This window comes from Salvia hispanica, chromosome 5, assembly GCF_023119035.1.
Source record: "Salvia hispanica cultivar TCC Black 2014 chromosome 5, UniMelb_Shisp_WGS_1.0, whole genome shotgun sequence".
Taxonomy (NCBI): Eukaryota; Viridiplantae; Streptophyta; class Magnoliopsida; order Lamiales; family Lamiaceae; genus Salvia; species Salvia hispanica.
In genome coordinates, this window is record NC_062969.1 from 1143397 (window position 1) to 1159761 (window position 16365).

Here is a 16365-nt window from a genome sequence, read left to right on the forward strand (position 1 = left end):
AAAAAATCAGTGGAATGCGAATCATACTTTTATACTTATATAACTACTAGTTTTATAATAATTGAGAGTATAATAAGTTAGTGAAATGTGATCAGGGTCCACTTGCAAAAAAATAGTAAAGTGAAATGAGACAATTTATAGAGGATATGTGCTACTGCTAGAGCGTAAGACGTTTTTCGCCGGCAAAATGTGTGTTTTGGGTTGTAGACAATTTGTGTTGATTTGTAACGTTAAATTCCAAGTAACAAATCGAATACTAGCTAGTTCACATACAACATGGAGTCAAATAATGAAAACAAAATAAGTATAATTAGTAAATCTTATTCCAATTTCTTTGTGTTGACTATATATAGAAAGTTAAATTCCACTATATGTCTTTGTTATTTGCTTTCCAGCAACAATTACACTTACATTCTCCTTTTCTTAGTATATGCAGTAAAATCAACAATAATAATCATAAAAAGTATGTTCAAATGCATGTTACAAATGAAAGTTGTCAATTATACTATGACAGCTTGAAACAGATATCAAAATAAAGTTTCCAAGAAAGGAAAGGTGTCATCTTAGTTGAATGTTTAAATATTTATTTGAATGTTTAAATATTTATTTGAGCAGTTAAGTTTACTTTAGATTTAGTATAATTAATATCATTAAGATTTTTTAATAATAGTTAGATGAAAATAATTTATTAATTGATCTATATTTATTTTTACAAATTTAATAAAGTCCAATATTTATTTTTACAAATTTGGCTTTGGGACATGAAAAATAATAGAAGTCCAAATCAAATAAATAAATTACACAAGTTGGGCTCCCAACAAATTGAGCCAATTAAATTAATTAAGTGGGAGATGTTTGTCCTTCTTGAGCCCAATCTGCCGGATTATGTCTCCTCACGTTCCTCTGTGTAAAATCCTTCTGCAAAGTCTTTAGATAAAGCTGTCCAATCATATTATATCTCATTTTCAGAGGCTTTGCTAAAAGTGCTATCTGAATAATTGATCTTCATCTTAACGAAGAATATTTGGTGGTCTTAGATTTATTCAATAATTGGAGATTAAATTTTCAAATACTCCTTAAATAACACCACAATCTAAAGTAAAAGAAAAACATAAAGACGGGCCAGTTTGGGTATATCCCTCCGCCAAATAGTATCCCATGTTGTGCTGGTTGCCGTTGGCGACGAAATTGATGGCGGGACCAACGCCATTGCACTGATCGTTGAACATGGGCGACGACTGGAGGACGTTAATGTCGTTGTTCGACCCGGCCACTCCAAAATAAGCATGCCATATCCACAGCCGGTAGTCAGCTACGGCTTCAAGGATCATCGTGGGATGCTTGGCTTTGAAGCCGGAAGTGTGTATCCCCTTCCAGGCGGCGGAGGTACTCGTCGAACATGAACATGTCGGCGGGCCTCGTAAACTTGTCAACACAAGTGGTGTGAATGAAATGAAGTTGGGGGAGCCTATTTATAGAGTTTTTTTTTAAAAAAAAAAATTAAATTAAATTAAAAATTCCGGACGTCCGACCGGGACGTTCGACCTTCGCCACAGTGGCGGACGTCCGATCGGACGTCGATGCGACGGGCGAGCCCATCGCAGGGGCACTTGGGACGGGCGTGGGCGCCCTTCCCGCTCCCTACGGCAGACGTCCGGTCGGACGTCGCCGACGAGTGACCGGGAGGGGCGCCGGTGGAGATACCCTAAGTAACGACAAAGTAATTATTATATTTGTTTTGTGAAAATTAATTAAGTCGTCCCACGCCCCCAAAATCTGACATGATACATAATTACATATACATACATAATTACATATCTTCTCTACCCTCTCTCTCTCTCGATTGCCATTTTCTGCAATAAGGTTTCTATTTGATCTTTTCAGTAATTTATGCAAAGTCGGGAAATATTAGAGTCTCAACGATCCATACCAAGTTTGGTAATGGAAGAGTCTATTAGAACTGGAGCTGTGGTTATTCCATTTCTTGCGCTTGCACAATGGAGCTCGATCGGTAAAATGTCGTTCAAAATCTAAAATTCGTTGTTTATTTTTGTGTGGAGTTTTGATTTAACATTTGGTATTTGTTGCAGTGTTCTCCATACCGGAGATGTTTGAGAGGCATGTTCGCTACAATTTCAGAGATGATGTTCAGATTCTGACGCTGTTGTCTGGCCAGAGTCGAGATGAGAAGTTGGCTACCCTAGCGGTGGTAGCCTCGATTGGCAGAGATTTGATTGAATCGCACATTGCCGGAGGAAACTGCCAGCACCCCAACTGTGGTAGCGTTGCCTTGTTCTTGAGAAGGACCCTCGACAACGTAAATGCTATAGCACAAGGCGGCCCCGGTGATTTGGATTTTTTGGTTGGCCAGTTGCAAGCTGCTAGTCGGAACGCTTGTGCAATGGCGCTGGAAATTTGTGAAGAGGTGGGTAGTCTTTCCAGTTGTAGGAAGTGGTCCCATATTGGTTATATTGCTACTCTTCTATTTGTTTTCTGGGCTGTCTTTGTTGAGAAGTGTTGGGGGATCCTTACAATACTGGGTAAGAGAGGTGAAAAGGCAACGGATTTGGGGGAAAATTTTGCCCCAACTTTGTTTACTGGGTTCCAACACTGTGTGGAGAGGCGTGTCGCCAAAAAAGGGACGGTGGTCAGTGAAACGGCGGAATCTCTGAGTTGGATTCAGAGGATAGCCAGACTAACTGTAAGCGTTATTTAAAACAACTCCACGTGTCATCCGCAGCTCTGGGCTGCACCCGGTAGATCGGTCGCACAGCCTCCCGAGTCGCCGCGCCTTCCGATGATAAATCTAGGCTGTGTTTTGTATTTCTGGTTTATGATAGGGCCTAGTGGTTTGACTATATTTATGTTATGATTAACTATGTTTCTAGTATTTGGTACTCCTCTTGACATGCTTTTGCGTTATTAAGCTGTGTTTTGTTTAGGGGTTTGACTATGTTTATGTTCTGATTAACTATGTTTCTAGGGGTTTGACTATGTTTATGTTATGATTAACTATGTTTCTAGTATTTGGTACTCCACTCCTCTTGACATGCTTTTGCGTTATTAAGCTGTGTTTTGTTTAGGGGTTTGACTATGTTTATGTTCTGATTAACTATGTTTCTAGGGGTTTGACTATGTTTATGTTATGATTAACTATGTTTCTAGTATTTGGTACTCCACTCCTCTTGACATGCTTTTGCGTTATTAAGCTGTTGACTATGTTTATGTTATGATTGACTATGTTTCTAGTATTTGGTACTCCACTCCTCTTGACATACTTTGCAATCGACAATTTTTTTGGTTTGGTGATATGTCCCACGTATTTCCTGTAAAAAAACCTGACATGCCATGCCATGCCATTTTAGTAGTTCAAAGTTATTATATGCTTTTACATATCTTAATAAGTAGTAGTATCACTTTCTCCAAATCACCATTCTCGAAAATAAAAGAATTGTAATTGGATTATTCAATTTTAAATATAATTTCTTTTTTCAAATAACTTCTTTGGTTTTGAATAACTATCATATTTTTACATGTATGTGCCTATATAATTTACTTGTATGGTGTATGTGCCCATTTAATTTAAATGCAAGATACATATACATGATTATATTTATGTAGAAATTATGATCATATCAATTATATACATTATAAACTAATTACCGCAAGTGCATATGAGTAATCATATGACACCGCGTGGACTTCAAAAATTGACCACACGTCATAGAAATAAATGTAAATGCCATCATCCAATTTGCCGGAACTTGTTATGTTTGCGGTGCTGCAACGAACAAGACGAAGTTGTTTTATCTTTGGGGACGACACGCCAATCCGAGAGCACAACCGGGGCGTATCTCGTCTTGTGGAAAGAGGACTTCTCGACTCGGCTTATATCTTTACGGTTTATAGTTTTGATTATTATTTTGTTATTTCAATTCAGTTTATTGTACTTTTATCTTCATTCTTCATTTGGGTTGTATTACGCCTAGTTAATGTATCTTTGTATCCCACAGTTAAATATTCAAAGAAAAAAAACCAACAATTGCAAGACGAGATACAACTTGCCGTTGAAGAAGGAGTTTGGACTTTAAATTGAATCTAATACTTTCGAAACTAATACCTTAGCGTGGAGATGGATCCCGTTGTTGTGTTCCCCGTCGCCGCTTTTCCCGACTCCAACACTGACGTGCCCACTTTTCCCCTGCTGGGCTCCCGTCAGATCCCCGCTGTGACCGCAACTCCCTTCGGGTCCCCGTCGTGACTGCGACTCCCGTCGAGTCCATCATTATTATTGATTACCCAAGTGCCATGGGTGCTAACTAACCCGTTTGGGTCAACCGGTGCATCCACCTTGAGTGGCACCAATGGTTCCACATTAAGTGGTTCCGTAGGATCCTTGATTGGATCGGGTGTTCGATCTTTCGGGGTCAACACGGGTGTTGGAGCCTTCGAAGCCAACACGAAAAATGACGGTTCCACTTTTAGTGGTTTTGCGAGATCCTTCAATGGATCGTGTATTGAGTCTTCGGGATCAACACGAGTGTTGGGGTCTTCGGGGCCAACACGCAAACTGACAGCTCCACTATTAGTGGTTCCGAGAGATCCTCCAATGGATCAAGTGTTGAGGCCTTCGGGGTCAACACGTGTGTTGGGGCCTTATGGGCCAACACGAGAATTAATGGTTCCACATTTGGTGGCTCCATAGAATCCTATAATGGATTGAGTGTTAGTACCGTCGAGTCCAACACGAGAGTTGATGCATTTGGGATCAACACGATTGACTCCAATGTGGGGGAGAGACCTCGTGAGGGTCATTGGTCGGGAAGTTCTACGGGACGTCTCCCGTCGTCCCCATGGATAGGGTCTTTGGGCGTGTCCCATTGGTCTCAAGGGACGTCTCCCGTTCGTCGGGAGACATGGGAGACATTTTGCTCCCTTCCGTGCCTTAGAAAATGTTGGAATACATTTGGCACACGTTGGTCCCAAGGGACGTCTCCCGTTCGTCGAAAGACATGAGGGACATTCAACTCCCGTCTGTGGCATGAGAAATGCCAAGAGCAAATTTTGCACCCGGCGGTCTCCCGTTCACCGGGAGACATGGGGAGACATTTGGCTCCCATTCGTGCCTTATCAAATGTTGAGAGACGTTTGGCACACGTCGGACTCCCGTTCACCGGGAGACATGGGGAGACAATTGGCTCCCGTTCGTGCCTTATCAAATGTCGAGAGACGTTTGGCACACGCCGGTCTCATGTTCGTCGGGAGACATGGGGAGACATTTGGTTCCCATTCGTGCCTTATCAAATGTCGGGAGACATTTGGCACACGTCGGTCTCCCGTTCGTCGGGAGACATGGGGAGACATTTTTGTTCCCGTTCGTGCCTTAGCAAATGTCGGGAGACATTTGGCACACGTCGGTCTCCCATTCGCTGGGAGACATGGGGAGACAATTTTGTTCCCGTTCGTGCCCTAGCAATCAAAGACATTTGGCACATGTCGGTCCTAGAATATTGGGAGACGTTTGACACCCGTCAGTGTCTTGAAAAATGTCGGGAGACATTTTGCACCCGCCCATCCCACGGGAGATGTCGGGAGAAATTTGCACCCGTCCGACTCCTAGGAGTTGCGGGAGACATTTGACACCCGTCCAAATGTCGGGAGACAGATGACTCCAAGAATGAAGCCACCAACCAAGATGCTTGGTGGTACCAACTTCATCAAACATGCCAAAGGTAACATAGCATTTAGTAACACATTTTCCTTTATTTGTATATCTTATTCTATTTCATTCACTCGTGTCTTTTTTGTTACTTTCAATAGTATCATGAATTTGATATATTTCATCAGTGTAGGTTGTCTGTTTGTTATTGTTTACTATAATATTTGTAATTATTTATAATCTTATAAATACAATTTTTATTTAGTTTATATTGTTAGTTGTCAAATTTTTTTAAATTTTTTCTCAGTATTCTTTATTTTAATCTATGTAGCTATAAATATATCTTCTTTATTTGAAAGTCTTTTGAAAGTCTTTTGTCCTGTTAATAGTAGAGTGGTAACACTAGTTTACACCGAAAACATGTGTGTAATGCACTAAACCAATTACTATATGATCCTCTGGAGTTATCCATACCACATTATGCACCATTCCCACCTGCTACATCAATTATCTTAAGTTATTCATTAGTATATTAAACAAAGATTTCCTAGCTCAAAGTATGCATTAAGAATATAGCAATAACCTTCTGCAATGCCCTGAAAACACTAATTAAACCTCAACACAGGCCTGTGAGAAACACGAAGAATTCTGCGCATAACATCTATCACAGCTTTAAGACCAATACTACTTATGCCTACCGCCCTTTGCAGTGACCGGAATCCTTCTATTGCCACCATTTCATCTTTATCATGGATACAAGACAGTAAGTATGGGTGTCCATCATTACCCAAGAAATACTACATTATGTTATACAATATCTGAAAAAACTATATTGACCTTAATTTGTATTAATACATTCTTGTCCAATAATGCAAAATTCTTTAAGTCAATATAAACGAAGATATTCCAAATTTTCTGAAATCTCCTGCTTTTTATGACTAATTGCTAAAGATGTTCCATCACGAAATTTTGTATAATCTTAAGAGATTCTGTTCAGGTCGCCATCAAATATTCTATTAATAATTTCTTGTCTACATTGATCAATAATGACGTAGTTTAATTTTTTTACAGTAATTATAAAATTTTTTAGACCTAATCCCCCACAAAACATGAGAAAATTTGCACATTTTGACCTATTCTTGGCGAAAAATTGGTTGCACCCTTGACAAATCCACAATCTGTAAATTTCACGAGAATTCATTATCAAAAGTTAAAGAAGCTAAAAAATTGGTAGTCAACAAAGAGAGACATTTGAATCACCTATCAAAAGTTAGAGAAATTAATCAAATAGTTACTCTGTCATATGATTGACGGACCAAGATATGAGCTTGAATCCGCACATTGAGACCATCTTACTTCTTCGGTCCCCATTAAATTAATGTCTCATATTTAATCGGTGCGAGTTTTAAAAAAATGTTTGACCCTATAAAAAAAATGAACGGAAAAAAATCATTGTAATGTGAATCAGATACTATATTACTACTAGTTTTTTAATAATTGAGAGTATAATAAGTTAGTGGAATGTGAAGGTCCACTTGCTAAATATAGTAAAGTGAAACGAGACAATTTATAGAGGATGTGCTACTGCTAGAGCGTCAGACGTTTTTTGCCTGTAAAATGTATGTTTTGGGTTGTAGACAAATATTTGTGTTGATTTGTTACGTTAAATTCCAAGTAACAAATCGAATACTAGCTAGTTCACATATATACATTCAACATGGAGTCAGATAATGAAAACAAAATAAGTATAATTAGGAAATTTGATTCCAATTTCTTTGTGTTGACTACATATAGAAAGTTATATTCCACTATATGTCTTTGTAATTTGCTTTCCAGCAACAATTACACTTACATTCTCCTTTTCATAGTATATGCAGTAAAATCAACAATAATAATAATCATAAAAAGTATGTTCAAATGCATGTTACATATAGAATACTGAAAGTTATCAATTATACTATGACAGCTTGAAACAAATATCAACATAATTGAACTAAAAATTAATAACAAGACTGGGTCATAAAAAGGTAAATAGCTAGATAGATTTATGCATGAGCATGATTATTTATTATTTATAAATTAATAACAAAGGACAATGCATATTTATTATTTATAAATAAATAGAGTCCCTTGAAAATTTCCAAAAATTACACAACTAATTATCTGGGTTTTTACCGTACATTATCTATGATTAATATAGTAAATATTTTCTACGAAGATGATGCAAGAACTAGTTAATATGCAAACATTTTAAGGTTTGGTGGAAGTTTGTAACAAAAGCACTAGCAGTGTGAAACCAATATAGTATTTAAATTAATTAAATACATAGATTGGGTGTTTAATTTACCTGGTTCAACTATAAGTTGCCGCGGACTAGTTGATTTTATTGTTTGGAAGCACTTATTTGGAGTATTATTAATATTGGATGATGTCATTTTTGTAGTATTAAATTTCTAAAACATAAACTTCATAAAATCAAAGAAAATCATCATGCAGAAATAATTAGCAAATGTAGTTTTTGGAGAATCTATGCACACATCTTCAATTAGTAGCGTAATAAATATTTAAAATAATTTCAAAGTGTATAATTCAAGACGAATGGTCGTATGGCTTAAAATAGCAAGAAATAGAAAACTCTATAAACAAAGTTACTAGTAATTCAAGACAAACTAATGAAAGAGAATATATAATTTTGTGCCTTGCCATTAACTTATTCGATTTGATTAGTTAAGATTGGGATTCAATGTATCTTGTAATCAAGAACAAGGGGAGTTAATGTTACTACATCATTGATGGTGACTTGCTTCGTGCATACTATAATTATACTATTATGTTACTTGGGCAATACTTATATACATTTGTTTAGTGGATAAATTAATCAAAATAATTAGCACACGTGTGCATAATTATGTTCCTGCCGCGTTAAAATGCTTCTTCGAATTAGTTATGGCATAAAAATGACAAATTAAAGGTCCGTCAACATTCAATCTTTGCATTGATTAAGAATGTTGTATAACTAATTTAGTAGGATATGAATAATGTTTGATTTTACAGGTTATAATTTCATTCATTGAATCACAGATACGATACGATATGTGAATGACAGATCAAACGGAATTCTAGTAAAGTTTCATCGAGGGCCGGATTGCATGAAAAATATTGCCCGAGACTCCTATTGAAATCTTTATACTACACATTTTGTATGTAGGACAACTCACGTGTAAATATATCAATAATGAACTCGCATGTTATACGTTAATTAAGCCACACTAGTTTAATTTATGGTAAATTTCCAAATGAAATTGTTGCTCATATTCATATATTAGTGCCATAAGTTAGGACTTAATTGGCGGCTAGACTTAATATTAATGAATCAGGTCAAGTTTTTCTTGCTTCCCTATATACTTTTCACTTAGTATAATAATCCAAAAATTAAGGCTTCGATGTAACTTCTAATGTAGACAGAAATTTACTATTCTTTATCCTCAAACACGGTTTTGTACTTGACTACCAATTAAACTTTCTTCTCTCCCACTTCTTACCACCACTCTTAAATAGGACTGAAGTGAAGTGGATTCCACACTTTGGTAAAAGAGAGAGAGTGAGTGAGTGAGAGAGATGGTGAGGCCAGCTTTCGTTGATAGAAATGGAATCAAAAGAGGGGTTTGGGATGAAGAAGAGGACAACAAATTGAGGGATCATATTAGTCGATTCGGACACCTCAACTGGCGGCTGCTGCCTTCATTTGCCGGTAATCCCGATTTCTCCGATTAGAGCTTCATGTAGAAGCAAAATTAACTACCAAGTCAACTGATCGATTTCCCTTTTAGATCAGGTCTTTAATTGAATTCAAGAATATTCATAACCCTAGTTATTTATGGAAACCCTTGTTCTTTGTTTCCCGCGCTTCTTGTGAGTTAGAGATCTGAGTTCGAAAAGGTCAAATCTTTACTACTTGGATAGGTGATTTTCTTGTTTAGGGCTTAGTGAAAGTAATTTATTATTAATTCACTCATCCGTGTGCCAAGATTTTCGATTTGTTCAAATTCACACATATTAGGCCACTCAAATCATTGGCTTATTAGTTCGTGTTAGAGTACGGAGCCTGAAAGGAAATCATTGCAATTGTATTCATTAATCATTGACCTATTAGTTCGGGGACGTAGTTTGAGCTTCCGTACAATATATATTTGAAGATCCCGATTGCTATTTGGTTTATGATTAGTGTTCATTATATATATGCTCTCTTGTTGTAATTTGGTAAACAATTCATGTGTCTCTTTTATTACTAAAGATTTCATGTTATTATTTCGTATTAGTTTGAAATGATCTTACCAAATCAGTTGCGCTTCATGGTCAGATCCTAACGAGTGGTGATTTTTACTTAATGATTCCATGATCACAAGCTCGGCTAGTTTTGATCCATTAATTTGCATATGCATATACCTCTTATTTTTAGTGACTTACATTAATTAATTAATTAATTAACAGATATGTGATTTATTTAATTTAGGGTTGAAGAGGTGTGGGAAGAGTTGCAGACTGCGTTGGGTGAATTATTTGAGGCCTGGTATCCGACGTGGCAACTTCACCCAAGAAGAAGAGCATCTCATCATCCAACTCCACAATCAAGTCGGAAACAAGTATGAATTAATCACTACATATCATTTTATTTAGATTAGAAAAAAGATAACAATTTTATAAAAAAATTTTATCTAATTATTTAATTATAACATAGATGGTCATCCATTGCTGCACACTTTCCCGGTAGGACTGACAACGACATCAAGAACTACTGGCACGCGCACATACAAAAGCGCCGGGCTCGCCTCAAGGGCGCCTCGACGCGGTCTTCAGACAGCAATTCTAGCACCATAACAACTTGTCCGAATCAAAACACACCTGCAGAAAACATCGGTGTGTTTGAGTCGAATGCGGATTCGGATTTCAATCGTTACAACATTGTTGGGCTAGAGTGTTATGGACAGGATGGAAATGTGATGGATCTACTTCGTGATCCCTCAGATTATGAAATTGGTTCTTGGAGTTTGAGTGCTGCAATTGAACAAGACTGCTTCAACAACAGGAATTTTGGTGGTGAGTATTATGGGAAATAGAAATATAATTGAGCTAGCTAGATTTATATATATATGAGCAACAATCGTCTAATATCATATGTAATAGAGTTGTGTTTGAAGTATACCTGAATAAGTTGCTTATCCGAATCTTGAGGTTGTGTTTTTGTTGTAATATATGATTTGGAATAATGATATGATATGATATTGTTGTCTTAATTTCGTGATTTTATGTGTTTTGTTATGTATTGAAAATTTTGTTAGGAGTTTTAGTAGGATGATATTTTGTTCCTATGCATACTAATTAGTTATATTGGTGTTCTTATTTAATTTCCAAATTGTTGTAATTTAATTCAGTTATATACTATGAATATATGTATGGTAAATACTTTGAGAATGCTTCATGTGAGAATTTTGATGTTTTTGTAACAAGGGTTATATATGAATATAGCAATTATAGAATTTTGAAGTTTTTCTAAAGAAGATTTTGTTAGTGGAAACTAGTGTAATTAGTTCTCAATTAGGCAAATAAAATAGTGTTAGTTTTACAATTTTCATTACTAGATTAAAATAGTAATGACATGACCATACTAATGATCCTATCGTTTAATAAAGCATGGATTTTACCCTCCTTAGGTTAAGTACGATTTTATTCTTGTATTCTCTCAAAAGAAAGAAAAAATAATCATTAATGAATCTTTTGCAAATAATTCGGCCTTTAAAAGTTGGATTACATTTTTCTTCAATATTTTTGATCGATTAATTGCTCAAACCAATAGATTAGCGTTGTATATACTACCTTAATACTCTTCAAAGCTATTCGGATTTTAACGAGATGTAGGTAATTGTAATGAAGCTCACATTTATTAGTGTGGGTAGTACAATATAAGAAGTTAATGGTACATCCGTTTGTGCCAACGTAAAAATAAATGGAATACCGAAATGTTTGAGGGACATACTAAAATTAACAAAATGGGAAGCGTTTTAGTACTCCCTCCGTCCCAGATAATTCGACCCAATATTTCATTTCGGGCCGTCCCATATAATTTGTCCCACTTCACTTTTACCATTTTTATAGTAGTGGACCCCATAAAACTAATACTTTAAAAGTAGGACCCACGTCCCACTAACTTTTTCAACTCACTTTCCATTAGATTTCTTAAAACCCGTATTGGTCAAAGTGTCCCAAATTATCTGGGACGGATCCAGATAATTCATCCCAGTTTTTCATTTCGGTCCGTCCCATATAATTTGTCCCACTTCACTTTTACCATTTTTGGTAGTGGACCTCATATTCCACTAACTCATTCCTACTCACATTTTATTATAAAACTAATATATAAATGTAGGACCCACATTCCACTAATTTTTTCAACACACTTTTCATTACAATTCTTAAAACTCGTGTCCGGTCAAAGTGACCTGAATTATTCGGGACGGAGGGAGTATTACGTGTGCAAAATAGGGGGAAAGAAGGCTCACATTTATCATAGTGTGGATAAAATATAGTAAGAAACTAATAATAAACTATTTGGGGACATACAAAAATGGTAAAACGAGAAAAGGTTAAAGCTACCAAGGATGTACAATGGAATCTTCGTACATAACAATGTAACTATATAAGTGACACTATTAACTCAAACTAGTCTTCATATAGGGCGAAATAAAGTGTCAAAATAAAACGTGTTGAATTCTTGGTGAAATAGGAAGATGATGGAAAACACAACATACTATAACACACAAAAATGAACATTGGAACATGGATGATCATTTTTGGTATGATTTCTATAGCTAGGTTCCAAGAAGATAGAAAAGTTTGACTGAAACTAGAATCAAATCAATTTAATTTTTTCACCCTAGAAGACTAGTAAAAACACATGTTATCCACGTTGTTCAAATAGGGATGATGTGATTGCACAATTAATTTGTAGATAATCGCAATTGACAAGGATGATATGATTAAGATAAATTTGTCACGTTTAGAAGAAATTCAAAACTATGCAACTTGATTCTTGAATATACAATTTTATGGTTGTTTTGGTTTAAGGAGTAATATGTAATAAACATTAAATGCAACCAAGTATATACATAAATGTTGACTGCTATATATTATGAAAAGAGTAGAGATTAATTATTGGAAATGGAGATAGTTTTATTACTCTCTCAGGCAACTTTAGACGAGAACATTGTGATACGCTTTCATTTTTAGTCCCGACTTTTTTTAAATTTTTGGTTCCGTCTCTGTACTCGTCTAAACTATTTTTTTTTATTGTTTTACTATTAATAACTTTTTGAGATTGAAAGGTATTTTACCAGTTATATGCTGAGTTCGATTGTTAATTTAATTATAATGATCTTATTTTGTCGAGGAGTATTTAATTTGGGGTCTATTTATTTGATAGGAATTTATGGGGATAGGTTAAAAATGTTTGAAATTTTGAATGGTTTTACAAAATTTTGTCATGTCTAGTAGATAGATATAAAATGGAAAATAGTGAATAATATAATAATAAGTAGGGCCGGGGCAGTTGAAAATTCAAACACACGGAGAGCTGTCTTATTTTATTACAATTCTACTTAAAATATTATTGTGTGCTTTCGTAGATAAGTGACGTTTGCTTTGGTGACGTAATCATCAATTATTAGGGGTAGCAATTTATTACTCCTAATATTTCTACTTTTCTAGTACAATAGCTATTTCAAACAGTGATCCTATCCATCCATTCATTTAAATTGATGTTATAAAATGATAATTAAACTTTAATTTTATATCCAAATAATGAGCTTGCAGTCGTTTAATTCAAACTTTTCATAACCACGCATTTTAAATAATGAAAAAGTTTGGTTAATTTTAGTCCATTACACAATTTCATTCACTATTCTCAGTTAGCACACAACGAAATATTTAGATATTCTATATATTCCCTTCGTTCCTTCGTAATTGACGTAGAACTTTTCAGCACGGAGTTTAAGAAATAAATATTTAATTTAGTGTGTTAAGTAGATAGATAAAAAGTAAGAGAGAAAAAAGAAGTAGTGAGACAATATACAGTAGAAAGTAAAGTAGAGTGAATAAAGTAAGAGAGGGTAAAGTAAGAGTGAAAAAATATATTTATTATTACTTCCTCCGTTCCATAATAGGAGTTATATTTGATGTGAGCATACGCTCCAAGAAATGTAAAGCATTGGCAAATGGAGGCCGATAGCAAAGGCCTATCACCCCCCCCCCCCAAAAAAAAAAAAAAAAAAAAACGGCCCTCTATTGTGGGGCAAGGGAAGATGACCACTCTTGTGTGCCCCCCCCCCCCAAAAAAAAAAAAACAATCGGCCCTCTAAGCAAGTGTCGATGGCCACTCTCATGGGCACCTCCCCAAAGACCGATAGATCGGCTAAGCCGATCTCCTAATTTTTTTTTGGGTTTTGTTTTTATTTATTTTTATCCCATATATATATGCTCTATTTCCCACTAATTATTCACATTCATCCCATTTTATTTTATCTTACTGTACATTTTACTTCTCTCTAGTCACAATATTTTCAATATTTTTGTTTGTTTTTTTCCATAATTTTTTTTAAATGTAGGATTTTTTTTAACGAAATTTGTTTTTTATTGAGTTATCTTTATTTCTTATTATTTTATATCATTTTATTTCAAACTAAATTAAAAGTAAAAAATATAAAATAGTGATGATATGGAAATGAGATGGGCTCTGAGATAGAATTTGGGATGGACTCTTATTGCATGGAGATAGGCTCTGGGATGAGTCTGCTGACGTGGTATGAAAAAATGGAGATAAGCTCTGAGATGAGCTCCAGAGATAGGCTCTTATTGTGAATGCCCTAAAGAATAGTGATTTGTAAAAGTTACTGGAATATGAGGTTCACTTTTTTGTATTGATTTTATAATAAAATGTGAGTTAGTGAGTTAGTGAAATGTTGGACATACTTATCATTTATGGTAAAATAGAAATGTGACTCTTATTATGGGACTAACCAAAATAACAAAATATGAATTTTATTATGGGACGAACCAAAATTAAAAAATATGACTCTTATTGTGGGATAGAAGGATAGAAGGAGTACTATTTATATAAATGACTCAATTATGATAGAACTTTCCAAAATAGAAAAATGATTCTAACTCTATATGAAGGAATAAAGAAAGTATACAATATACACATTTCTCAAATTGATAATGCGACTAATTAAATATTTATATAATTAATTAATTAGTATGTTGTCAAATTAATAAAGATTATAAATATAAAAATTCAGATATTAGTTTCATATCAGACTTGTGAATATTTATGAACACTGCTACATTAATAAAAATCAATTATTTTTAAATTGTGAGACAGAATAATAATTTGACAAGTTCATATTTTTTTGGCAATTGGTCCTTAAAAGTAAGTAGCAAAAATTTTAATCACAATCCAATTTTTATTTTTCCTTTTCAAAATATTAACTCTATTTATTTCATCCAAAATTAAAATAAAAAGCAGGCAAAAGTGAATTACTACAATATTATGTACTATCGTGGTCAATCACTCAAATTCAAAATTAATTATGTTAGTACAAATACAGTTGAGTGTGAAATCCTTATTTTCCAACGCGTTTTTGATTTTATTAATTAGTTGAAGTTTGTTTACGCTGGTCCCGCGTTTGCTTTGTTGCTTTCTAAATTTATTGCAAATAAATTCTTTCAAAAATAAAAAAAATACTACCACAAATATTTGAAGTGGATTGAGTGATCAAAATATCTGAAATCCAAATATCAACTAAATCGAAGCGAAATATAGATCGATTTGTTTCTGATTGTTTGGATTAAATTTTTTCCCCCTATAATACGACGATAATTTTGAAATGTTTTGCCTATAAATGTAGATAAATTATTTCTTCCATTTGTGGACACGAAATAAAAGAAAAATAGGAGCCAAAAAATGGGACACCACCAAGAAAAATTAGTAAATAAGTACTACTCCCTCCGTCTTAGTTTAAGAGTCACATTTTACCATAAAAGTCCGTCTCAGTTTAAGAGTTATATTTAGAATCTTCCACATTTGGACATAAAATTTTACCCCATTATTCATCAAAATTACGTCTAAATGTCATTATCTACACAAAAATAAACCAAAAAAAAAAATGAAAAACCAAAAATTCAAATCATCTCACTTTCCACCAACTCACTTTGTTTATTACACACTCCACCATCTCACTTCATTTATTACACACTCCATCAATTTCTTAAAACTCGTGTCATAACTAATTCTAACTCCTAAACTGGGACGGAGGGAGTACATAATAAATAAATTCTAATTAAAATAAATCAATTGTTTTTATTTAATAATTCTCAACAATTTAACTCTGTTTTATTTAATATATTATAAAAAATTAAATCTAAAAAAATAATCCAGCTTAAGTGAGTGGTAAAATCTCACATCAATACACAAATATATATACCATTGGATAAGAATTCAAGATGAACCTGCAACTATTGGAAGATACTGAAGATAAATTTGGCAAAATATATGAAAAACTTACAAATTGATGAAAAAACACAAAATCTATTCTTTCCTGGTCAAACATATTTCAAATGGCACTTTCCATGAAGGATTCTAAAAACCACACGTT

At 34.5% G+C, this 16365-nt stretch overlaps 1 protein-coding gene across 1 annotated transcript; it reads left to right on the forward strand.

The window, feature by feature from the left end:
* The first annotated feature begins 9228 nt into the window (after positions 1 to 9228).
* LOC125190898 (transcription factor MYB10-like) lies at positions 9229 to 10953 on the forward strand. The gene is made up of 3 exons (XM_048088318.1): positions 9229 to 9410; positions 10173 to 10302; positions 10398 to 10953. Exons 1-3 carry the CDS (start codon positions 9278 to 9280, stop codon positions 10774 to 10776), a joined length of 642 nt encoding a protein of 213 aa, XP_047944275.1. The 5' UTR covers positions 9229 to 9277; the 3' UTR covers positions 10777 to 10953.
* The last annotated feature ends 5412 nt before the right edge of the window (positions 10954 to 16365 follow it).

What these genes read in the sequence shown, in the direction of transcription:
- LOC125190898 (XM_048088318.1), top strand. Translation starts at nt 9,278, where the DNA reads ATGGTGAGGCCAGCTTTCGTTGATAGAAATGGAATCAAAAGAGGGGTT. An exon ending in GCTGCTGCCTTCATTTGCCG is followed by an intron (nt 9,411 to 10,172) that starts GTAATCCCGATT and finishes TATTTAATTTAG; the next exon opens with GGTTGAAGAGGTGTGGGAAG. An exon ending in CACAATCAAGTCGGAAACAA is followed by an intron (nt 10,303 to 10,397) that starts GTATGAATTAAT and finishes ATTATAACATAG; the next exon opens with ATGGTCATCCATTGCTGCAC.